The sequence below is a fragment of the Lepisma saccharinum genome, chromosome 24 (genome assembly GCF_977018435.1).
Source record: "Lepisma saccharinum chromosome 24, izLepSacc3.1, whole genome shotgun sequence".
Taxonomy (NCBI): Eukaryota; Metazoa; Arthropoda; class Insecta; order Zygentoma; family Lepismatidae; genus Lepisma; species Lepisma saccharinum.
Window position 1 is genome coordinate 50,736,859 of NC_139252.1, and position 27,248 is coordinate 50,764,106.

Sequence of the window (27,248 nt, forward strand, 5' to 3'; positions counted from 1 at the left end):
TTCTGAAAATTTGACCTGGTATACCACAATAATTCTTATTTATTGTATATATTTATTATGCATCCTATCTGGATTAATGAGATATAAGAAATAAAACTCCAGTGAAAGCATTCAAGTGAAACAAAACCAGAAGTCTGATAACTTCAAATGTTCTGGCAATTTCTATTTTTTTCACAAATCCCCATTTCACTTAAATTGAATTTAGATTTCCCTGCATGAAGGAAAATTTCTCTTCATGTAGCAACACTGCCTCTGCCAAGTGCAACACCGAGAGCAAGCAGTTTTCTCCTGCCAAGTCTGGAGAGGTGGAACTGACCCCAAGCAGCCTGTTTTAAATAGCCACTCGCATCGGCACCCTCAATCTCCCCACGTTCATCAGGGAGGAAAGGTGTAAAGGAGAACAATCAGTCATGTTCATAAACCAGTCTTTAAGTTTTTTAAAAATAATTTACTTAAATTTGGTTTAGAATCTTGTTTTAGTAATTTGCATTGTATATATTGTGCAATTACCCATATATTAAAGTTAAATATTTAAAACAATGTGAAAAAAGTTGGTTTACTGGTGGTAAACATGGCAACATAGAGAATACACCACTATGTAATATGACATCATAAACTAAATACCAAAAACAGTCACAAGATAAACTATACAATCATTGATATCATGAAAGTTTCTTTGCACTCACAACCAGTGATGTGCGGTGACATTAACACTTGGGGTAACAATCAGTGCCAATGGTGTGGGTCATACCATGAAGGTGGCCTCCCTGATGGCGCAGCGGTAGCATCATCCATCGCCTTGTAATCTAGGGGTCCCGGGTTCGATACCCGGTGGAGACACAAGTGGTTCGGATCCCACTTTAAACTGGAGGTCCAATCCCGATTAGCCTTACTGTGCATAAAGTGGACTTAAAACAACAAATCAATCAATCAACCATGAAGGTACATTTAGGTGATGTGTGGGTAAGAGGCTGACGCATTCTCGATCTCTGCCATTTCGGATGTGGTGTGATCAACACCACACTGTGGCCACATTTACCCCCCCCCCCACATGGGTACCCATTGATTTCAGACTGGGTGAGCCCCAGACCCATTTTATGCAGGGAGAAGGATGGAAAAATTCCGACCTTAGATCTCCCACATGTCAGTCATATACCCTATCAATTTGACCACTTTGGCTTTAATGTGATGCACTGTGTATGTAATGCCAGAACTCAATCCTTCAGAGAGCATATACCAACACCCCCGACCAAAATACTTATTTCAGCCAGGAATAGTTGTTTTGCTCACAGATGACCGACCAGTAGAGAGAAGGTAACACACCATTTCAAAATTCACAACAAAGAATCAAGATACAATAATAAATTCATGATTGTTAGATTTTATCCAATAGCATGAGCAGTTTGCAGGTTAAATTGGTATCCCATTTTATTCAGGAAGATGATGCTATGTCATTTTTTTCCTTCGTTTAGATTAAATAATGGAGATTGTATTTATCAGAATTCCCACCTTTTGACAACATGATAAGGGCCGCGGCATGTCAGTATTGAGCCTGAACATGGTTTGATATGGTACTGGATGGGGTACTTACTTGCACATCTAACATTTTTTATCATTGCTAATACTGATGTCCTACAGCAATTCATGCCGTTTTTGTTTTTAACATGCTGTTACTAGTATGGAAGGTGGTGTTTGTATATTCTGAATGATAGACAATGTACTTGCATGGAATTAGATTTGTTATTATGAGATGATTTGCGAGGCTCTTACCTTCATTATTTACTATTTCCCTGGTGGGATTTAGGGCCGCATGTCTTCTTTTCCACATGTTATTAATTTTTTTTTGCTTATTAACATAGGAATTTTCTTTCTTGACTCCATACATACTCACCATGAACTTTCCTACAAACCAAATAGTAGATTCGTTTCATTTAATATTTAACAGTGTTGAATAATTCTTAGAATTATATAATAATGACATTTCATATTTGATCATAGTATCATAAGGAACTGCAGTGGTCTAGTCGGAAGGGCTTGAAAATGCCACGTGGGAGACACGGGTTCAATTCCTGGGGTGGGTGATATAAGGTTGGAATTTTCCAGCCTTGTCCATCCCTGCATAAAGCAGCTCTGAGGTTCACCCAGCCTCAAATAAATGGATAAATGGAGGAGGGGGTTAAAAGGTGATCAGAGCATGGTGCTGATCACATCATCTAAATGACTGAGATCTAGAATGTGTGGAGCCTTACCTCCACATCCTCTAAGTGTGCCTTCATGGCACAGTGAAATGTGCATGGGGGATTTTTACCCTTACGACCTACCAAAGTATTCTAAAGGTATTTCTAAATTCAAATATTTCACATGCATTTGAACAATAATATCATATGCCGGTCCCCATGGCAGAGTGGTTAGCACATTATGCTACGATGTCAGGGGTCCCAGGTTCGAATTCCAGCCTGGTCATTGATGTTTGTGAGTGTCCATTCATCATATCATCACTCATCCCCTTCTTCGCAAATTAGCCAAAAGTGACACTAGAAGCAAAGTAAAATAAAACAACTCCATCAATAATATATTTTCATTGGTAGGTGAGATAAATTCCCTTCTATTCCACCCCATGAACATTGAAATGTATTATCACTATTCATGAGTGACACACAGATTTGTTGATGTGTAGTTTTGGTGCTCGTTGTGATTAACCCAAGACAAGCAAAATGGAATGGTAAATGACACACAGGTTGAGCTAACAGAATAAGTTGGCCCGAGTAACCTGCGACACAAGATAATTCACAAATCATACCAAATGTTAAAGAAATGCTTGGAACGAAAGGTAATTTTAGTAGAAGCCTTATTTGTTTGCCAAGGCTTGCAGGCACATATCTAGAAATATGTTTCAGGGGCAGGGGGGACGAACCAAGTGTATCAAAATAATAATAATAATTTTTAAACAAAAATAATTATTATATTAATTAAAATATTCAAAATAATTAATATTATATTTTTATTACATGAATAGTTAAAAGGATGGTATAAGAATAGAGATATAACAGTACGTATTCATTATCTAGCTTATGTGTAGTTAAGGTCGGCAAACTTTGTAAAAAAAATGCCCTGCCAAGAAAATTAATGTCAAATAGACAAAGAATTGAATATTAATAGATTATAAAATAGGATGGTAGAGTCAGTGGATGTAAAGTTCCTGGTGATATTTTATGAATGTTACGTTATTAGTAGTAATAAATCTTGCATAAATATCCTTTGTAACTGTCCTTCAAACTACAAGGATTACAATATAATCCTTGCCTTCATATTAGTTTGGAAGAAATAAATAATCCTCGATTAAAGAAGAGGTATATTTTAGTTATTTAATTATTTCATTATTTAATGTTTGTAATTATTGTAATTAGTAAGTCTTTGGAGGGGTGGACCCCCCTCCCCATCAAATACATTCTTGAAGGCTAGGTAGGTGAATATTGGGTCTGAATTTTCTTGCCTTGTAAGGGTAAAAATAACTAAAATAATTTGAACAATTTTATTTTTGTTAGATTGTACATGACTTATTATTTTAATCGTCCTTTAGAATTTGAAACTGACTGAAAGCACCATTACTTTCTGTGTACAGGAGTGCTAGGGTTGATTCTCTGTTGGGTAGTTTACATCTTTTGTTCTGTTTTACAGTAGTTGAAAATATCAACTTATGCTTTGGATTCATTTTGTTCTCTTTCTTAGCTACATGAACAATTTTTAAAAATCTTATCTCTGAAGATGTGTAATTCTGTGTGTCTATATGCATGTGCTATATGTCTTGTAAACACATTTATGCTCATGTAGTGGATAACTTTTGATTTTTTTTAATGTTAAAGTTGAATGTTCTGTACTCATTATTTGTTTGCATGGTATGTGCCATAGCTTTGGTTAGGGAAGTGTAATCACGTTGAAATTCTTTGCAATTGTCCGTGTTACCACGTTAGTAAATCTGTGGATTATGAAAATGATCAGGTTATGTTCCTTTATTGTGTATTTCAGTTTTCTCAACGTTTCAATGCTGCACACACGGCTACTTGCTCGAGTTACGAATGTGCCATCCTAAGCACTGAGGAAATGAAATAAAATATAGCACTGAAGAAATTTACTATGATCTATATTTTATTATTCCTAATAGAGCATCAGTGTCAAAAGTTACAAAACATGTGCCATTATTATGTATATTTGCAATTTGGAAATGATTTATAATATGTTTTTGTGTTGTGTTAAATAACGAAAGGTCCTTTTTTTAAAAAAAAATATAGCTTTTTTTGTGATCAGGGCATGTATGAAATCAATATAAGACCTCTTCAAGAGTTTTCTTAATACTGTAGATTTTTTTATCAAGGATAAAGGTACCAGAGTTTTTTCTTCAGATCCTGTGCTAAACTGTAGGTCCTGTCCCAGTTAGACTAACTGTGTATAAAGTGGACTTACACCAACGTTCACCATAGTTTTTATCTTTAGAATTTACACAGGATAATGCACATATTTTGTAGACTGAAATGACAAAATTAAATAACAGGGTGTCTACCAATCATGATACTCAAGAAATGATACTTGGGGTCAAGAATTTTTACTCTCACAATTACTTGATTGATTTAGTTTATTTTACTTCACTTGTCGGCCCCCTTTCGCTAATCGCGAAGATGAGGATGAATGCTGATGAGATAAGATTGATCAAGGAACAGTCACAAATATACAGGAATGACAACACAAACCCCACATAAGATTACACTAGCTGTGAGCCCAGACGTCAGAGCTTCCCTAGTCTGCCAAATGCAGTCCAGGATACATTAATAGATAAAGCAAGTCGAATTCTCTTGTTGAATAGAGCTTCAGTTTTCATCTTAACTGGCCTTTTGGTGGGGGTTTTCATTAAATAAATATTTATTTTCTTAAATGCTAATTTCTAACATTACCTAAGTAGGTGTCGAATAAATAAAGGTTAATAAAAATGAAAAAGTTCAAGAAAGAGTGAAGAATTTTGGATTTGTTGTTTTGGTAGACACCCTGAAGAAGAATCATCACAACATTACATGATTTTTTAATAGGTGTAATTATGGGCAACTACAAAGAACTTCTACTTCAAAAACATATTTGCACGATCGTTTCCAGTTTTCAAATCTATTATTGTATGTTTCTTTTGTTTCCCCTCCACAGGAATCAAGAGAGAGGTCATCTCCTCCTCTCGTGGATCGAGATGAGGTCACGAAACTGCCATCTTCTCACACAAGCAGAACTGTTGCGAGTACAAAAAAATTGCGCTCTCTGAACATTGCGACATGTGTGTCATCCGGTAAGATTCCCAAATCTTAGCTCAGAAGATGGTAAATAGGAAGTACCGTGCTAGACTAATAGATGTTGAAAGATTCGAAAACCAACCAGAATCACAAACCATGAATATAGTCCGTATAGTGCATTTTTAGTTTCATTGAACAATAGAAATATGCACAAGAGACTAGCAAAAAGGGGGAGGGTAACTATTTACATTTAACACCCCTTTTCAAAAAGGTAAATTTCACAAATCTGCAAGCAAAACATGAACCTGTTCTCATAAAGTTAAAAGATAATTCATGTTAATTAATCAATGTCGTCACCACAATGCATGCACAATTATTAGCTACAATACACTCTTGGATTATAATCATTCATTTTTACATTAAGAGAAAAAGGCAACGAAAACACTATGTTCATGCAACACAAATAAAGCAATCTTGTGAGCATGTGCGTTACTTTTTACTTAAGTTTCATATTTGTCATTCTGCAGGATTAGTACAGTGAACATGCAAATTTACTGACTACTTTAGTATTTATTTCAAGATACTAAAAAAAAAAGATTTTTTTTGAAGAAATCTAACGATCATGAATATTGTAACAAGGGATGTTTATTTGCTTAATGTTTGCAATTTTTACATCATGCATCAACAAGAAAACTCTCAAAGGAGTAATCACATTCAACAAAGACAAACATTTAATTCAACCAATTAGCAAACAACTTGCTTCAAAATTACGTCTGTTTTAATTTAATCTCTTAATATGTGGATATAAATTTATGTACAATTATCCAACATATACGTGTGCTTACATGCACAAAAATATTCATTAAGACATTCAAGTTTTACGAGAATTTATTGGTTCTATTATGCTTCAAACATGACTAAATAATAATAATGCAACATAAAGCAGAAAGACGTGGCTTTTTGGGAATTCCAATTTCTTTTTAAACTTAATTCTAAATTAACATTTTTTATTACCTTTAATGCTACTGGGATAATGAATATGCAGCGAAATTATATTTGATTAGAAAGGGATGGACAAGTTATTATTACTCATAAAAATAATAATGTGTGTTTGCTTTCTTTAATTTCGTTAACTTTTGCTGACGTGTTTCTTGAGAAATGATCTGTTGTATATTATTGAAAGATGATAATTGTTAAGTAACTTAGAAGCGTAGCATAAAGCAACATGAACGTCTCGATATTTCACAGTAATGAAACATTCAAACATGTAACATGGCACAATGTAGAAGGTTTCGACTAAAACAGTTTTAAAACATTAATTTTGACTTAGAACTTAAAGTTGAAAGTTGGAGGAAGATTAAAAGTTTATCGCTTTTTGTGTCATTGAACAAAAATATAGTTCTTAACGATCGTACGCAGGCAACCTTGTTGGAATATGGCAAAAGTTTGTTGGTGACACACTAATTCAAGCACTTTTAACATTCACTGTTTTTATGTTCATTTCAATACAAAAATGATGTACCTTGAGTAGTTTACCATGATGCAAGCAACATGCCTAGGACTGTGTTACTACATGCAAAAGTATATCATATGCAGCTTTTCAGACAATGCACATGGTTAGCCGTAAATGTAAAGTGGCGACTTATTACGGTTGAAATATACGAAGTTCCTCGTACATATCAACGCTTTGGTCACGTAGTCCGCTTTGCCCTGCTAGATCGTTAAAGCGACGTTCCTTCCAGCTGATGTAATTGCAAGTGAAAGTGATTGTCGATGGCAAAACAGCTTGCAATTTTAGTACGAAAATCTGCCACTAGGAGGCAGCATATATCAAGAGGAAGTCAGCATAACCTGCCCTCTAGTGGTGAAAGTTATAACCATGCAAGTTACGGAAGAGAGGCTTCACTTGTTATATATATGTGACGAAATGTATATTTTAGCAATACATGTCATTACACATTCAGTCCCTTCTCCTCCACGAGTTTGTCAGCAGCTGCAGCGGCCGGCTCCTCTCAACTTGTCTCTCAAGCCTCAAATCACGTCGTCTTCATTCACCACGACCACGACAACCACTACTTCGACTCCTACTTACACTGAGAGAACATGTGAGTGGATATTTTGTTCCGTAAAGTTTACCTGTTTGAGAGAGAGTGATTACTTTTTATCCACACTATGCAAAAATATGTTGATGCGGTGTAGTTATGTGTGCTCTGTGTGTAACAGTAACATTACTTACTAAATATAGAGTGGTCAGATAGACGGTGCACCACCCCAGACTCCCTAATTGTTGGCACTACGATGGTTATGGTTGAATGCCTGATATGGACACGTACCTGATGGTGTAAGAGTCCGGAACATTTGTATGGACACACTCATTTCCTTAGCACAGCCGAATTATTCACCATGTTCTGGCAGATGATTTTGCGGACGGGATCATGTGCATGTAGGCATCTTCCACAGCTGCTTGTAACAATTGCATTGTATGATACCAGTTATCTCTGACTCTTGTCATTGATGATGAACCTCCAGAGGAGAAGTTTGGACTTCATGGAGGCTGGGCTAAGGTAGCTGGGTAATCTTCAGAACCTCTTACAAACCACCGCCTGGGAAAGATCTTATTCAGGTAAAGATGCACTTGTAGCACAAAGTGTGCCAGAACATGGTGCAGAATTCCGCTGTGCTACGAAAATGACTGTCTCCATACCAATGTTTCGGACTCTCAAACCATCAGGTATGTGTCCACATAAGGCATTGAACCATAACCATTGTAGTGTCAAAAATAAAGGGGATATACCCACTTTGTGACCACTCTGTAGAATCTTTTGTTCATTCTATTCACTGCTTACTAGTGTATAATTGATTTGTGTAAAATCAGCATGTAGCGTCAATAAACTATTGTATTGGTATGGAGATACATTGAATAGGCTGAACAGTTAGCAGGCAGATGGGTGGAAAGGCCTTCGCAGTGACTGCACATTGACCCCAAAGACTTGTTCTTTTTAAGGTATGCAAGCAATAACTCAAAGTTTGTTTGTATTCTCCCTCAGATCACGATGTTATTAGAGAAGTGGAGAAGGAAGTAGAGGAAATATTGCACATTGACGACAATGAAGGTGAAGGTGAGATAACGTGAAGAAATATTTTTCTAGTTGTGGGATGTTATCTAGATGACATTTTATAATATTGAAAAATATTATCTAGGAGATAACTGTCATAATCTGTTAAAAATAGTGACCATTTAAGTTAGAATATGATTTCTCAGCTTGATTCACCAACATAAGCAAACTGTCCTTCATTAAACAACTTATCATCTAGATTACACCCTTATTTTATTGAAATCAAATCTCGTGCTTGTTATCTGACCTTCAGTTTGGAATTTATCCCAGATCTGGACCAAGTTCTAATGTATATGTTTTCTATATGCTTCAATGGGCTAAATAAAATAGGTTAGCTACCAACACCAATATCTGATATTGTATCGATCTGACATGAAATTCCAAATGGTCTTTAAAGAACCTAAATGGTTCATTGACCTTCTTAATAAATGTGTGTTTCAAAGTGACAACAGTACAAAAGAAGGTGTATATTTAGACATTTACTTTTTTTTAAAAAGTAGGGCATGAAGATTACCCATAAAAATTAGGGATGTGACAGATTAATCAATACTCTATCAGTATCGGCCAATATAGATGTATCGGTAAAATTACTGATTATTTTACCGATCTGATGTATCTATAGTTTAGTGCAAAATTCTACAATTTTGTTATAACTTTTATGGATAATCTCATGCCCTATTTTTTGAAAAAGTAAATGTCTAAATGAGCAACTTCTTTTACACTGCAGTCATCTCGAAAAAATGCATTTATTAAGGAGGTCAATGAACTATTCAGGTTCTTCAAGAACAATTCGTAATTTTATCGATAGAATATCGGTTATCGGTATCAGGAAATTGTATATTGGTACTTAATCGGTATCAGCCAAAGTTCATTATCGGCCCATCCATATTAAAAATTATAATAAAATGGCAGAATTTTGCACTAAATTATAATATATTCAGTGGTCAGAACGCTACATTTTAAAAGTAGCTTTGCTACAGCTACAGCTACATTTACCTACTTCACTACTCCTGTTCGCTACTCACAACTTTTTTCACTACTTTGGCATAAAAAACTTAAAACAACCATATGGATATTAAAAGAAAGCCACTAAGCCAAGCGTCAGGCTAAGTTTGCAGCAGATTTTATGTATCAATCCGTACGAGAACTAAGCACAGAATCTTCCGTGCCTGTCTTGCCTCAACTGCCGAGCTGCTTACATTGCAGACACTGAGAAAATCCACAGTATTGCCAACTGCGGAACACATCAAAACCAGCATGCATGTCAAGCGGAACGTATTTTTGCTTCTTGCGAGAATGGCTGAATCGAGGTCTCCTGTTCAGTGTGTGGTTTTATCCGAGTGTTATTTTGGGCTTCATCCAAAGAGAAAAGCTCTTCAAATCAAGCAAGTTGTTTTAAATGCATAATCCTCCATATGACAACATGATCAAAGTAAAACAGGGGGTGAGGTGATTTGCCGTCAATGTGCGCACGAACTGTATCACGGGTGCTGAATGATTTGCAGTTTAAGTTTAGGAAGAGGACATGATTGTTTGTTGTTTGACGACAAATGAATCTCCGCGGTATTAAAAGATATCGCCGTGATAAGAAACATGTTTATTATTTTAACGAGATGTGCATTAACTCTGTGGGGAAGGGTGTGGGGGCGTACATTGAATCAAACATTGGACACCACCCTGCAAAACCACCGCCACGGCTAAAGAAACTGACGAGAAATGAAGAGGGGAAGGGGGAGGCTTTTTTTGTTTCACCCACTGGTGGCAATTAAGTCTTTGTTGAAGGTGCATATTTACTGTTCCGTGCAAAGAAAGGAAAGGGTGATTATCAGCAAGAAATTAACAGACCAAGATTTGAATCCTGGTTTAGTGAAGTGATTCATAAATTGAAACCAGAGTAATAGCAGCAGACAATGCACCTGATTATCGGTGACAAATCATGCTTTTTTGCTGGTATAACTTGAAGCGCGTGTGTCTTACAGTAACGAATGTATTGCGAACAAAGCAACCAAGTTTTTTATAAATGTATTTCTAAACCAAAAACAATAATTTGTCATTAAATTGAAGAGGGGGCATATCGTTGTTTACTTTTATCTCTGTTTATTTTTTTTTGCGTGCTCGAAATATACACACATGATATCATGTTTAGAAGTTATTTTGCATTTATATTATGTAATGACATATTTATTAAATAATCTATGCGCAGAAAGTACTTCTAAAATTTTATGTTTCAGGAGACAAACGCTGTATAGCACCATTATCAATCAATCACAATAAACATAGGGTTAAAATAGTGGGATGTGTAACACTGGTATCACGGATTCCACACGCTCTGCAACATATTCAGTTTTGCTCGACTCGCTCTTAATCTTCAGCGATTCTTCAGCGCAATACAAACTCCAGTTGTCGAATCTGCGGATCCTAGTTTGTCTGCACAGTGATTGCAACCGATCAAGTACATACCTGCTAATGGATGTATTATTTTGTCTGTATTTTTCTGGTGTTCCCTGCCAATTACCCTAAGATTGTGTACTATTATATTTCAGTTAATACGATTTTTTGAGTTACATGTTCAACAATTTCAGTCCCAACAATTAAAGGGGTTCATTTAGGTATAATAATAATAATAATAATAATAATCCTTAGCGCGACAGCCCATGAAGGACCTTGGGTTACCTACCGACTGCCGGTCTCCCTCCCACGCTTTCCTTCGTCACCTCTAAGCGTGGAGATCTTCAAATAATCAAGTTTATTTTTTTTTTGTTTATTATTATTTAAGCTGCACCAGTAATCAGTTTTTCACATCAATTATGATAAAGAACAGATTTTCGCAAAAAAAAACAAACATGAAGCGGGAAATGTCAGGGAATTTCGTCTTCATTGACTTTTTAAATTTTTTTTTATTTATTATTTATTTATTACTAGTTGTTCTGTCTAGTATGTTTGTGTAGTAGTTGTGCTGTCTAGTATGTTTGTTTTGTCTTGCATAATAGTTGTGCTGTCTAATTTGTTTGTCTTGTGTAGTAGTTGTGGTGTGTAGTTTGTTTATGTTTATATTATGTAGTAGTTGTGGTGTGTTTGTGTTTATATTGTGTTATAGTTGTGATGTGTTTGTGTGTGTCTTGTGTAGTAGTTTTGCTGTCTAATGTGTTTATGTTCGTCTTATGTAGTAATTGTGCTGTCTAATGTGTTTGTGTTTGTCTTGTGTAGTACTTACTCCATTCATATTGGGGGTTAGGCGTAGAGCTGACAACTCTGCACTGTAAAAAAAATGTCAAGAAACAGCAATATAAGGCCATGGATGTTCCCAAGGTAAAATATTCCGGAGGTAAAATAGTCCCCCGTTCGGATCTCCGGGTGGGGACTACTTTGGGAGGTCCCTGGACTAAGGATAAGATCTACGTTAGGAATAAAGATATTAAATTAGGCACCTGGAATGTTCTGAGCCTTTACCGGCCTGGGGCATTTCAGTGTACAGTTAATGAGATAGTTAAGTATAAATTAGATGTAGTAGCTGTCCAGGAAGTTAGGTGGCCAGGACTCAGTATGATATGAAAATTCTGTTAGGTGACTGTAATGCACAGATTGGCAAAGAAGAGACATTTAAACCCACGATTGGTAAAGAAAGTCTTCATCAATTAAGTAATGATAATGGTATAAGATTGATTACTTTTGTAACCTCAAAGAATTTAATTATGAAAAGTACCACTTTTAAACATAAAGATATCCATAAATATACCTGGTCTTCTCCAGATGGTAAAACTCATAATCAGATAGATCATATTCTCTTTGATAAGAGAATGCATACTAGTATAATTGACGTAAAATTCGTGTGGGTATTAATGTGTCTGACAAATTTACAATTCTTGATGCGTTAAAACAAGGAGATGCATTATCTCCATTGCTCTTTAATTTTGCCTTAGAATATGCTGTTAGGAAGGTAAAAGAAACTAAAGAAGGACTAAAATTAAATTGTGTGACTCAGTTGTTAGCATATGCAGATGATGTAGACTTACTGGGGGATGATATGAATACAATTAAGAATAATGCTAAAATATTTTTCAAAACTGCTAAAGAAATAGGTTTGTAAGTTAACAAAGAGAAAATTAAATATATGCTTACAGGCCGAAACCAAGTGTTAGGTATTAATCAAAATCTAATTATTGATAACAACTCGTTTGAACCAGTTTCCAAATTCAAATACTTAGGAGTAATATTAACAAATGAAAATGATATTAAAGAGGAAATAAAAAGTAGGCTTAATTCAGGAAATGCATGTTACTTCTCTCTTCATAAGCTTTTGTCTTCTCGTTTAATATCTAAGAAACTAAAAGTTAAAATATACAAAACAGTAATTTTGCCTGTAGTATTATATGGATGTGAAACTTGGTCCCTTACATTGAAAGAGGAACATAAATTGAGAGTATTTGAAAATAAGATCCTTAGGAAAATATTTGGACCTAAAAGGGATGAGGAGACAGGTGAATGGAGAAGGTTACATAATTTAGAACTACATAATTTGTATTCATGTCCAGATATTATTAGAATAATTAAATCAAGAAGACTTAGGTGGGCAGGCCATGTGGCAGGAATGGTAGAGGAAAGAAGAGTTTACAGGATTCTTGTTGGGAAACCTGATGGTAAGAGACCTGTAGGAAGGCCAAAACGAAGATGGAGGGACAACGTTGAGATGGACCTAAGGGAAATCGGTAGGGATGGAAAAGAGTATATAGAACTTGCTCAAGATAGGGAAAGATGGAAGGCCTGTGTTGATGCAGCCATGAACCTTCGGGTTTAATAAGGCTAGGGAGTTAGTTAGTTAGTTAGCCAATGGGATACCACAGACACATACTACTTCCTGAGCTGTATGTTTAAACATGCATGAGTAATTATTTCTACCTGACTCAACACCCCTGTGACCTGCTGTAAACATTCCAGGAATTTTAAACATGTTATAAAAATAATGACTTTGAAGCATTTCTATGTTAATGTTATTTTTAATATATACAGTAGAACTTCGACTTTACATTTTTTGGGGGTTTTGGAAGTTTGCTCTGTTGGGACCATTAAGATTGAATGTCTAATGTGCAAGAATGTAAAATTAGGGAGTGTAAAATCTGGATTCCACTGTAATATTACATGTCTGAAAAATGGTGATTTGTTTTTGTTCTATTGTGATTCATGCAGGAGCAATTAGATGAGAATAAGGCCCCAAACTTGCATTTGCGTATATGTAATTGTCCCTTCTCTGGATTGCACACACTACAGAGTAAATTAATAATTGAAATTTCGATATTGATTAATTGTTTTGAAATGTTACTTATCTCAGTGTCATGTAGATTATGAACTATGTGGCACTCAGTCACGTTGTGCAAATTTCATTCTCTTTTTGCACTTTTTAATATGCATATTTTGCTTCTTTTGTTTACCAGTAACTATGGCACGCGGAGTAGGCCAGTTCTCTCCAGAACAACCTCCATTGTCCTTGATGGCACAACTACAAGTATCCACAGTCCAGGTAGGTAATACTTGAAAATGGTGTCCTTAAATTTCACATCCTGTGAAAAGTATTACTGCCATGTTGTTTTCGTTAAAACCAAAATGGAAAGATTTTGAGATTCAAATTCAGTTAGAAATTTCCACTTGTACTATCAAGAGATTTATAGATTCGTATATTGAAGTTAATGAGATTTTGAAAGTATTGTGATTAGCTAGAGCTTCAAAACCACATTAGTTAGGTTTTACCCACAGAAGAGCAATATAATATTTTACTGTATTAAACATGCAAAAATTAAAATATATTCTCTATGAATATATTTTTGAAATTATGAAACTGACTATCAGAATCAGTTTAAATATCTGATATTTACAGTGTCAGATACAGTTATATAATATTCATACATTGAAAGTCAACTTAATCAGATTCCCAATAGCATATAGTGTGTGCAGTAGCAAAGGAAGCTTTATTGAATTTATCCAACTTATTAAAATATAAACAAAAATAATTATTTACATTGGAAAATGAACTTATTTAGAGTTAATATCAGGATTTTTTGGATATTTTAAAGTACATGAGTTTTCATTACAAAAAGCATTATGTAATTGTAAAACCATTGTTAGCAGAAAATTATAGGCATGAAAGTGCCACATCATTAACATTTAGTAGATTTAACTGATAATCATCCCTACCAATTAACGAACAATTTCTTCCATGTAAATGTATTAACTTCATACTATATATAGTACTGTAATTTTCCCTTCTTTCTTCCAGGATCCTAATTCCACATCTCTTGCATCACCTTCTCCAAGTGCAAGACAAGCATTTCCTTCGTCAATCCATGTAAATAGGGTACATGCACCTCAGAGTCCTGTAACTTCGTATCCACAGTCTCGGCAAGAATTGCCTGCTCATCCAACCGCCATTCAATTGCCACGACAAGGCCGTGGTCCGGATCAGTTCCCAAGGCTAGCATTTCCGCAGCCACAGCAACCCCAGCCATGCCAGGATCCCTATTTTCCACAAACACTGCAAACACCTCATCCGGCTCACCCGTCACCACAGGAATCATCCCCGCAAATGCACGAGCAGTTTCCACCCTCGGCGGGAGCTCCGAATCAGGTTGAGTCCTATGCCCAGCAGTCTCCAACAGCCTTATCAAGATCAAGATCCTCTGATATGGATCCGTATTCCCAGTCGCTGCAAACACCTCGACCCCAGAGCTCTGATCGTTTCGGACAGTCACCAAATCCAATATCAAGGTTGCAATCTGTTGAATCTTTCTCCAAGCCTTCTCCCACATCTCGTCAGCATCTGAGCGACATCTTTCATCAAGCAGCGCCACCTAAGCCAATACCTTCGACGCCAGCGGATCACTATGTACAGGCATCCGTAGCGCAAAGATCGCAACCGCCATTCAGTCAAAGCATAGTAACAGATGGAACCCAAATTCCAACATCTGTGTACTCCCAAGCATCATCTAGCCCCCGTTCGACACCTTCTCAGGACATACTCAACACACTGCCTTCTCCACAGCGGCCTTCCTCGAATCAGGATATGACCTCACAACCAGCAACTCCACATCCTCAGCAACCTCAGGAATCGTTCGCTCCGCAAACGCCGGCACCTCAGCCACCTACGCCACCGGCAGATACAGGTCCACCCACCCAACCAGGTCCTGAAGTGGAGAGACAGCAACTTTGCGATCTCGTCCAGAGACAAGAATTCAAGAAAAATGAACAAGATAAGGTTCTGCAGACACAACCTGCCACTGCTGTGAGACACTGGAACCTCCAGCAGCCACCTCACGGACATGGTGAGTCATAAATCATGCAAATTCAACATTTTTTTTTTTTGGTATATATGTAAGCTTACATAGAAATGTCTAAAATAGATGCAACAAAAATATTCATATAAAACACTGTAGGTGTTTTTTGTTGTTGTTTTTTTAAAATGTAATTTTATTTTATTTTAAAGGAAGTGGTAATGTGGATGGTTGGGAAGTGTACAAACGTTGTGTAACAAAAATGGACATTGTAATTTTACGGTGGCAGCTAGTTGGATACAGTGTGTAATGTTACAGTGGTAGCTAGTTGGATACAGTAAATTTCTGATCTAACGTTTTTTGCTGAGCTACAAATGTGATATTTGTGGAATATCAAGCAAGATATTAAAAATATTTTAGTACTGTTAATTTATTGAAGATTTAATGAATGTCAGTTAAATTTATAAAGTTCAATTTTCATATTTCACTGACCTCACATCAGTGGTGAGAAGAGCAGTATCTCCAATTATCAAGGCTGATGTTTACCTCCTAGTTGGTGTATACCACTGGCATCAGTTGGTACTGATACATCGACATCCATTTTGGTTCAGTCCTGGTATAAACAGTGTTTCAGTTATATTTTTGGTGTATTTTGCACAATATTTCAGCTATTGAACAGTCTTAATCATTGAGTAGACTGTGGACCTTTGCTGTATAACCTGGCATTGACTGATACAATAAGAGGTAATATATGCCAGATATAAGTGGCACACTTTGTAGGTTGTGGCCGCGGTGGCTCAGTCGGTAACGCGTCTGACTACCATGCTCAAGGTCCCGGGTTCGACCCCCGGCCGGTTCAAATCTGGGAACTTTTCTAATGTTGGAAGCGGCCCCGGTGCCCACCCAGCGTCGAATGACATGGGTACCTGGGGGAAAACCCTGGGGGGTAAAGGTGGTCAGGGGCGTGATGCTGATCACATCACCCCCACTCATGACCGGATCAAGAAAGTGTAAGGCGTTACCCCCACACCCCCTATACGCCTTCATGATGTAGTGCTAAGCACAGGGGAGAAATTTACTTATTTATTATTATTTTTTTTTTTTGTATTTTACAAATTAAATAACTGTTTTCTTGGAAGTATGCAGTTGTGTCGAAATAGAACCCGTCTCAGTGGAACTATATTCTGCGTGCACGTTTGGATCTACATATGCGAAAACATGCTGCAAAGTTGACTTGATGCTTAGCTTAGTATGATAACTGTACTTACTGGAAAATAGATTCTGTTATTTATTTTCATGCATTCTAAACCTAAGTAAGGGGCATATCAATTCAAATTTGACATATGAGTATTGCAATTAGGTAGGATTATTTATGTTTATAATCAATGTATTTTCTTGAGAATGAACATTTCATTTTTTTAATAGACTGATTGATATGAAGACAGCATTTTGTACAAAAAAATATCTTACTGACTCTTTTTCAAGGACTATAATTGTCGTGAACATGATATGATGGATAAACAGATTTTCTGAATATCTAGGTAATTATCATGTTAATCGAAATTAACTACAATATGTTGTGCAAAAGGGTAATAACATTATAAATGTTATATTTATCTTCTTAGCCCTTAAACAGAATGTTAGTAGTTGGGTACGGGGGCACGGTTACTGGGAGATGTGTCTATAAATATGAAAGCGGTGGAGCGATGCTTTACATATAAGCTTTCCTGTTGGGAATGCTTCCCTGAAGACACACTGGAAATTTGTCGCCTTGTAAAGGGTCCTTTGTCACCTGAGAGAGCCCCAGGTTTGTTACCTGGCGGAGGCACATGGTGGTTCGGATACCACTTTAAACTATAGGTGCAGTCCTGATTAGCCTTTCTGTGCATAAAGTGGACTTAAACCAACAAATCAAACTATCAATTGTCATTCTCAAAATCAGGCAAAAGTGGCAGAAATTCTCTAGATAAGAGAATTACTAGATAGAGCATTCATCCACATTGTCATTATTAGCGGAATTGCAGAAAAGTAGGGAAAATACTTAAATTTGGAAACTGTATATTAACTAAAGAAAATAGTTCTTTCTGCAGAAAAGTCAATTACTCGTACATACTTTTTACAATATCAAAAAATATATTGAGGAAACTGACATGTGAACCCGAGTTTTCTAAACGTATTGCAATTTTAAAATTAGTGAACAAATATTATGACGAAAATAATTGAAATTCCATAAAGTGTATTCTATCGTTCTTGTAACAATCATTTCTTGCTGGTGAGATCCTATATACTGACAATGATCAATGTTGTTAATGTACTGAGCCATTGATTGCTGACCTCCCCGATGGCACAGTGGTAGCGTTTTCGCCTTGTAAAGAAGGGGTCCTGAGTTTGATTCCCGGTGGTCACACAGTGGTTTGGATCCCACTATATACTGTAGGTTCAGCCTTACTGTGCACTATTGCTTTGTCATTGTAGTGAAAAATGAATCGCTCATTTTTGCACTGCTACACCTGTTTTTCACAGTAATTAAAGACATTTTGCTGTCTCTTACATCATGGATATCCACAGGATTTGTTCCGGGGGTGGTGCAAACGATGCAATTTTTTTTCCAGGGGTGGTGCAAACAAGGCATGTTTCTCCCAAAAATAGCGATGCAGCTCAAAAAAACATAACTGTTAGACAGAATATATTCATTGTCAGTTAGTTATTTAGATATTAGAATTATACAGATAGTAATGAAATAAATTACATGGATATCTATAATCTGATCCGTGTTTCCATAAGATGAGATACTTTGTCTCTATGAACCTCCTGCAAAAGTATGCGTTATTGTAGAATTTTTTTTATGCTGTTACTACATTCAAAATTTATTTAAAGCTGATGAGAATAATTGTAGTTGTAGTGAAATTTTTACTACAACTACACTAATTTTGTAGCTAGCTACAGTAGAACCACTACAAGTAGGGTGCTATTTCCGACCACTGGTAAAAAAGGTAAAGTGCTCCCCTGTGCATAGCACCATGCCATGAAGGCATATAGGGGGTGGGGGGGTAACGCCCCACACTTTCTTCATCCGGTCGTGAGTGGGGGTGATGTGATCAGCATCATGCCCCTGACTGCCTTTACCCCCCAGGGTTTCCCCCAGGTACCCATGTTATTCAACGCTGGGTGGGTGCCGGGGCCGCTTCCTTCGTTAGAAAAGTTCCCGGAATTGAACCGGCTAGGGATCGAACCTGGGACCTTTAGCATGGTAGTCAGACGCATTACAGACTGAGCCACCGCGGCCACTGGATATATTTATATATGTATATATCAGACCTGTTAACCACTAACATACATTTACTCCTACTCTTACTCATCTTAATTTTTTGATCTTCCTCGTAGAATGCGTAAAAGAAACTTTCTTCAGGAAAACCGAACAAATTTGGTTCTTCACACTGGGGCATTCATACCAATGCTACAGTGAATTACCATAAACAAAAAAAGGAAAATAAAGGATCAATCAAAGGAAAACTGTGAAATCCATTAAAAAAAAATCATGTAACTGACACTGTAGGTTAATTTTCAGGTACCAAGGCATAATTGCATACCTCCGAAAGTATGTGGGTAGAGGAGGGCATATTTTGGGGGTTCCCCCTTTTCTTTCTTTTCATATCAGATTGGTAAAATAATCTGTAATTTTACCGATAAACCAATACTCTGATATGCCTATATTGGCTGATACCGATACATTAGATTAGATTTAATCCCTTTTTTTGTCATCTATAGCACAAAATGTACAATGATATTGAACAGGTCATTCTCATAAATAAGTATCTAAATTATAAGGTTATGCTACATAAAAAATAGTAAAACAATACTAATACAATTCACATTAAAAAAAATTGTCACAGTTGCTACAGCATACATTGCTAATGAAAACATCACAGATTATAGTTATAAAAGGATATTTATATTGGTACATGATGAAAAATAGGACTAAATCTCAACTAATACATGTTAAAAGACTTTCATATATATCTCTAAAATAATAATAAAATATCTCCTTTCTTTACACACCTAAAAAAGGTAAAGTGTTCCCCTGTGCTTAGCACCACGCCATGAAGGCGTATAGGGGGTGTGGGGGTAACGCCCCACACTTTCTTGATCCGGTCATGAGTGGGGGTGATGTGATCAGCATCACGCCCCTGACCACCTTTACCCCCCAGGGTTTCCCCCAGGTACCCATGTTATTCGACGCTGGGTGGGTGCCGGGGCCGCTTCCATCGTTAGAAAAGTTCCCGTATTTGATTTCTTTACACACCTAGTTATTAAAATCCATGATTCAAATGTTTGTCAAAATTTAACTCTCGTACATCATATAATAGGTTTGATATCAATATTTTACTTATTGCTTTTTTTTTAAAAAATTTCTTCATATTATAGCTTCTTATTTCTTGTGGTACTTTACTATATATCTTTAAACCTTGGTATGGAATTTTGTGTTTTTTTTGTGCGAACTGAATTTAAATGTGTTTTATTTTGGCCTCTAGTGTTATGGTCATGTATATCTTCATTTTTTTTTAAAAAAAGTTGAAGTCTCTATAAATGAAACGCAAGGTTTCCAATATATACATGGAAGGCAATGGTAATATTTGTAATTCTTTAAAAATGTCTTTTGTTTTGGCATACAGTGAAACATTTTTACAGATTACAGATTAATCTGTCCCATCCCTAGAAAATATAACACTAGCAGCATGCACCAAGGAGTAACAACTCTAACATTGATCGGACGTCTAATTATTTTCAAAATGCAACATACATAGTTTTGTTGCAGCTGCAGTTTGCATGCAGCACTTTCCAGTTAGGCCAGAAGGCACTCTCTACAGGAAAAATCATAGGGTTACCAATTAATGATGGTACAAACTGATAATGAAGTCATGAAAATAATATATAAAGCTTAAAGAAACATTCATACCTTAATTCTCTTTCAAACATACAGGAACCCTATGCTCTAATTAATAGTAGGTGCTGGTAGCTGATATAGGCATACTGGTTTATTGAGAACCATTTATTTTCTTTAAGGAAGATTTGCAATGCTATATTGTCAAGACTAATAACAGAAAATTACACTGTACTATTTTGCAGCCTGGTAAGCCATTCTCTCTGTCTCTAAGATCCTTTTTCCTTTTTACAGTTAGTCCGCATGAAAACTTATACAAATTTGTGTCGCATATGAAGTTGAGCGTACCACCAGTGTCCCCGCCGAAGGCTATGAAGAAGAAACAAAATAAATTGACGTACAGAAACATGATCACCCAGGCTTTGAGGAATTATCCATCGCTCAAACTGGAAGACATTTACAATTTCATATCGAACAGCTTCTCAGGTTTTGACATGGAAAATAAAGTTTGGAAGGTAATATTTGCTTATGTGGCAAGCATCGAATAAATTGATAAGAGTTTACATTTTTTAAGTTTGGTGCATGAAGTGTAAGTTGTAAAAATTTCATTCTGTGAGATTTGTGGAATATATTTTCTACATGAATTAGTCTGGAAAGCAAGGGAATTTGCTTATCAGGAGGAGGCTTCTTGTCTATTATTAACTCATAGTTAAATGTAGGAGGTATTGTTTTAGATTCATTTCACATTATTTTGAGCTGGATAACACATTTATGTAGTGTTTATAAATGTTTATTTTAATGGCTTTTATCTGCACTTTTGGACCTCTGTATCCAAAGATCAATATCTGATCAAAGTGTGGATGCTGAGGATGCTGACCTGGCATGCAGACACTGGAACATTTACTACAAAAATCTAAAAAAATATGTCAGTTGGAATCTTACTACAAATAATTCAGTGTATAACTGACAAGAAAATTGAAACCAGTTCATCATATTTCTCTATTTTTGGTGACTTTTTATTTTATTTGTAGTACCCTTTTAACACTAACATTACACACTTGAGTGGTGCAGAGCCACTCACTCAGAAACTGTTTTGTAAACAGGGCAAGTATATAGTTCCCATTTGCCCACCTATTTTAGACATATTTTGTACTTATAAATCTCCTATAGCCTATTTTTAATTATTATAGAACCCCCCCCCCCTCTATATAAAGCAGCATGCACTTGATCATTATGTTTGCAACTTTTTTTTAAGTCACATAATAATGTACTCTTTTACTTTATTTATATCAAGGGGGTGTGTATTCCTCTAAAAGGAAGTATAGGAATCAACACTGTCAGTGTGTGTGCATGTGTATGTCCACATATGTTTTTAAATGTCTTTATGTGTACAGTGTATTTTTCTGGCATCTGCTCAGTGCCAATATATAATTTACCGATAAATAATATTCTACCAATCTGATATAAAATTAAATGTTCCTTGAAGAAGCCTACGTGTTCATTGGCCTCCTAATAAATGTGTGTATCCAGGTGAATGCAATGTAAAAGATGATGTATATTTAGACATTTATTTTTAAAAAGTAGGGCATGGAAACCATGCATAAAAATTATAACAAAATGACAGAACTTTGCACTAAATTATAAGATATTTATAGATATAAGAGTTGGGCTGAAAAGTTCGTAGGCTAACATAGTAAAAAATATTTTTTTGACAAAATTAGATTTTATTATTCAATATAGTTGCCTTCGAGGGCGATACAACGATTATAGCGGTCATACAATTTTTCGATGCCATTTTTATAGTACGATTTCTCTTTAGCCTCAAAATAGACCTCTTTCCACGCTTCGGATTCGGTTCATCACGTGCAGTCCACTCGGCTGACTGTCGATTGGACTCTGGAGTGTAGTTATGGAGCCATGTTTCATCCATTGTAATATATCGACGGAAAAATTTGTGTTTATTACGGTTGAATATCGCTAAACATTGCTCCGAATCATCAAAACGTTGTTTCTTTTGATCGATTGTGAGCACGCGCGGCACCCATTTTGCACACAGCTTTCGCATGTTCAAATATTCATGCACAATATGTCCAACACGTTCCTTTGATATTTTTAAAGTCTCAGCTATCTCGATCAACTTCACTTTACGATCATTTAAAATTATTTTGTGGACTTTTTTGATGTTTTCGTCGGTAACAGCCTCTTTGGGGCGTCCACTGCAAGCATCGTCTTCGATGCTCATTTCACCTCGTTTAAATTTAGCAAACCACTTCTCAACGGTTGATTTTCCTGGTGCAGAGTCCGAATAATGTTTATCAAGCCAAGCCTTGGCTTCAACAGTATTTTTTTTTCGCCAAAAAGCAATGCTTTATTAACACACAAAATTCTTTTTTATCCATTTTTTTCACAATAACAAAAGCTGCTTCACGCACAATGCTATATCTCACGAACTAATTATCCGGCAGCTGTGAAATTTATACACGTATCTTTTGAAGGTTAGTACTAAGTAAAAATCACATGGATTTAATTCTAGTATCTATGAGTCAGCCTACGAACTTTTCAGCCCAACTGTTATAAGATCGGTAATTTTACTGATGCACTGATGTGCCTATATTGGCCAATGTAGGCCAATTAGCATATACTGATTAATCTGTCCCATCCCTACTTTCTTTTGTGTCTACCATTGATAGTGACTTGTTCCCATTATTATAAACCCTGAATATGTATAGAAGAACTTTTAATTTCATTTACCCAAGTTAACTTGACTACAGGAAGATTTATATGTTTTGAGAACAATATAGTTTGATGCTTTTCCCACTTTATATATTTGGCACATTGGTAGATCACACATAAGATAAAATTGCAATCTGGGACAGAAGTAACCTGTCACATGGCAAGTCCTCCTGCCATTAAGGTGCTTTCTCCAAGTCGCCATTTGCTGTACCACAAGGAACATTTAATAATTTAATTCAAGATAATAAAATGAAATGTGACAAGGTGGTAGCTTGCCAAAATATACTAGGAATACTACACAAAATGCACATTGAACCTGCCTAAATTAAATCAGAATGGAAATAGTTAAGGATTTTTAAACTTTCTATTAAGAAGTTTCAGGCCAAGCATGTTGATTCTCATTCTCACATAGTGTAATTGTTACCATGAGCTATATTTTACTTTCTTGCCTTGCAGGCTAACGTTCGCACGACATTAAGCATAACAAAATGTTATGTAAATGAGAAGAAGGCAAAACAAAAGGGAGGTTTCTGGAAAATACGAGATTCTTGTATGGAGCATGTGAGCAACAGAAAGAGGCACGTTGAGAAATAATTTCTTTATGATGCAAATAGCAAGAAATTATATAAAAAATTTTAGAATTCCTAGTCTATATGTTTTTTTTTGTACAAATTTAATAAATATTTCTTTTTTAAAAAAAAAATAATCAAATAAATTACTTATAGAATTGAATCTTTATTAATTTTATCCTTAGTATCATTAATCTGAAGTCAGTTCATGCAACTTGACAGTGCATATTTCTAGAGCTGAGCCGATACCACCATTTGCCCAGTATAAAATAATAAAGGCTAGTTACCGAGTCATACTAACTCAACACATCACTAGGCACATATCTAGAAATACAGGGTGTCCGAAAAGTCTCACCCTGATTACAAACTTTATTCATATCCTCTATATGTAAGGTAGAGATGTGAAAGTGGTGCCAAAATGTTGGAAAAGTATTTTTTTTTTTTTATGTAGGAGGTTTCAGTAATGTGGCTCTAATGTAGCAGTGTCAGTGCCAAGGAAACTGGAAATGTTCACAAATCAGGAAAAAGCTCAGTGTGTTCTCTGGTATCACGAGACCCACCAATAACAAACAGTACAGACAAAGTTTCAAACAATGTATGGAAAGATGCTGCCCAATGTCAAGAGCATTAAGTCGGGGTATGACAAGTTCAAGACCACAGGACCTGTTGCTGAGTTACCGAGAAGTGGCTGACCATCAACCTCAGTTGAAAGTGTGGAAGCAGTGAGACAGTCTTTTGTGCGTATCTGGGGTTCAGAGCTCCCTCATGAGGTGCTAGAGTGTACCAGAGGCAGCCCAAAGGTGAATGTTTGGTGTTCACTTTTGCATGATTGTGAATTTCCGGTTTCCTGGGCACTGACTGACACTCCTACACTACAGCCATGTTAGTGAAACCTGCCAAAAAAAAAAAAAAAAAAAAAAAAAAAAAAAAAAAAAAAAAACTTGGTTAGTTTTCCAACATTTTGACACCACTTTCACATCTCTATCTTACATACATATGAATAAAGTTTGTAATCAAGGAAAGGCTTTTCGGACACCCTGTATAATTTGTACAGCCAGTCCAGCTAAGTGTCTCAGAAATATAATACTAAAAGTGTTTCAATTTAATATGTTAATTACTTCTCGATTTGTAATAATATGTAAATTAGTTAATTAGTACTTAGAGTACTGTTATGGATCCTCAGTGGAGTGGTTCAGACCCCACTTTAAAATATAGGTCCAGTCACGATTAGCCTATCTGTGCATAAAGTGGACTTGAAACAAACTGTCTTCTTTAGTACTGTCATTCAAAGCCGTATGTTCCCAATCTAATCATGGCGGAAATAAATTACCCTCATTGGCTGATACTGGCAATCACACAAAATACTGACACAAAAGGGAAGAGGACAAGAAGAAATTGCCGAATCCCCTTCCTGTTTGAACATAGATAAAACAAAGTTAATTTCACAGTGACCTTCTTCCCTCTTTTCCAAGAACTCTGCAACTACCTGACCTGTCATTAGCAAGGTGGGTAGTTTAAAAACATCCACCTATCTTACCTCCTCGAGCTTTTAAGCAAGAATTGTCAATGAACGGTTTATTTCCTACAGAATGAACTAAGCTGTTGCATGCATTCCTAGTCACGTTTGGGTTCAGCTTTCACTTACCCATGCTTTTGATCTTGCCATCTGCTTCCCAGGAAGATGGAGTTTCATCCAGTGTTTCTAGGAAAATCTATGGAACTTCCTGTGCTGGTCTCCCAATCTGTCACATGGAAGGGTGAACGAACTTTTAAAAAGAACAAAAGTTAGACAAGCTGTTGCCTTTGCCCGCTCTTCTAGCTACTGAAAAACTTTGGTATTCGCTGATACTGTTGGTATCGGCTCAGCCCTACATACAGGGTGTATCAAAAAGAATCATCCAATTTGGCAAGTCTATATATCTGAAACAAATAAACATATACAAATATTTTTTTTTTGCCCATGAAAGTGAAACTCAAAAAGTTTTTGTTGCCTCTTCATAGGTGTTCAATATGCCCCCCGTGAGATGCACGGCATATGTCCATACGGTATTCAAATTGTTCCCAAACTGCAGCTAGCATGTCTTCAGTTACAGCTTCCACAGCTGCTGTCATGCGATGTCTCAGTTCATTCATTGTTCTTGGTAACGGAGTCTTTTAGAAACCCCCACAAGAAATAATCACAGACAGTCAGGTCAGGTGACCTTGGAGGCCAGTAATGTAACACTCAATCATTTGGTCCAGTGCGACCGATCCATCGTTGTGGAATTTTTCGATTTAAAAATCCCTGCACTTCCCGATGCCAGTGTGGCGGTGCCCCATCCTGTTGGTAGATGAAGTCATTCGAATCAGTCTTCAACTGTGGGAAAAGATAGTACTCAAGCATATCAAGGTAGGTTATTCCCGTCACAGTGTTCTCTGCCATGAAAAATGGACCGTACACCTTGGTTCGGGAAACTGCACAAAACACATTCAATTTTGGAGAGTCCCTCTCATGTTGTACAACTTCATGTGGTTGTTCCGTTCCCCATATTCTCACATTATGGCGGTTGACCTTTCCACTCAAATGGAAGGTTGCCTCGTCACTAAACACTAAGCGTTGAACAAAACTGTCATCGTCTTCAATCTTGCCAAGAATGAAATTACAAAACTCCATACGTAGTTCCTTGTCGCCTTCACAAAGAGCTTGTAGTAGCTGAATTCTGTATGGTTTCATGTGTAAACGACGACGCAACACACGCCAGACGGACATCGGGGGCATGTTGAGCTGTCGACCTGCACGACGAACGGATTTCTGCGGACTGCATGTAAAACATTGACGGACGCTCTCCACGTCTGCGTCGGACACTTAGGGGCAGCCCGGTGATTTTCCCTTACACAAACAGCCTGTTTCTCGGAATTGTGCATGCAATCGTCTAATGCTCTGTGCAGTAGGAGGGTCCACACCATACGTAGTATGAAAGTCACGCTGAACAGTTATCACTGACTCGCACTGCGCAAAACGTAGTACACAAATTGCTTTCTGTTGTCCAGATGCCATTTTCATCAGAACTGAAGTGGGCGTTCACCGTGTAAAACTTGAGATATTCTTCTTTCCAACAGTACGTTGTTCACTCACATATCTGAAAAGCCAGAAAAGATATTATTGTTTAAAATCGGATGATTCTTTTCGGTACACCCTGTATTTTGTATCAGCAATCATTGCTACTAGTGTTGGACAAGATGTTTAAAGTGAAAGATTGTGGCCATGGCATTTATTGTGCCCATGATGTATGAGGGATTCAGAGTGCAAGTGTCATAACTCCATTCAAGACAGTTTTGAGTAAAAGGGCACATTTAAATAACTTAGTACTATGTTTAACTGTCAGAGCTCAAGCATAGTGGTGTGTCGAGGAGCAAGAATTTGAAACTTAGGAGATACTTCT

The 27,248-nt window shown here is 36.5% G+C and overlaps 1 protein-coding gene across 5 annotated transcripts in view; it reads left to right on the forward strand.

Annotated features, from left to right (window-relative positions):
• The window catches only part of LOC145977922 (uncharacterized), a 65,014-nt gene extending 41,050 nt beyond the window's left edge, over positions 1–23,964 (forward strand). For 3 of the 5 annotated variants that reach the window (XM_083110238.1, XM_083110240.1, XM_083110239.1), the window contains exons 9-14: positions 5,188–5,323; positions 8,315–8,386; positions 13,813–13,898; positions 14,652–15,693; positions 20,819–21,039; positions 23,714–23,963. In XM_083110238.1, coding sequence (XP_082966364.1) covers positions 5,188–5,323; positions 8,315–8,386; positions 13,813–13,898; positions 14,652–15,693; positions 20,819–21,039; positions 23,714–23,851 — 1,695 coding nt within the window. In that variant the 3' untranslated portion in view covers positions 23,852–23,963. Of the gene's footprint in view, positions 1–5,187; positions 5,324–8,314; positions 8,387–13,812; positions 13,899–14,651; positions 15,694–20,818; positions 21,040–23,713 lie in introns of all 5 variants that reach the window. The other 2 variants (XM_083110243.1, XM_083110242.1) reach the window with 2 other exon arrangements.
• The last annotated feature ends 3,284 nt before the right edge of the window (positions 23,965–27,248 follow it).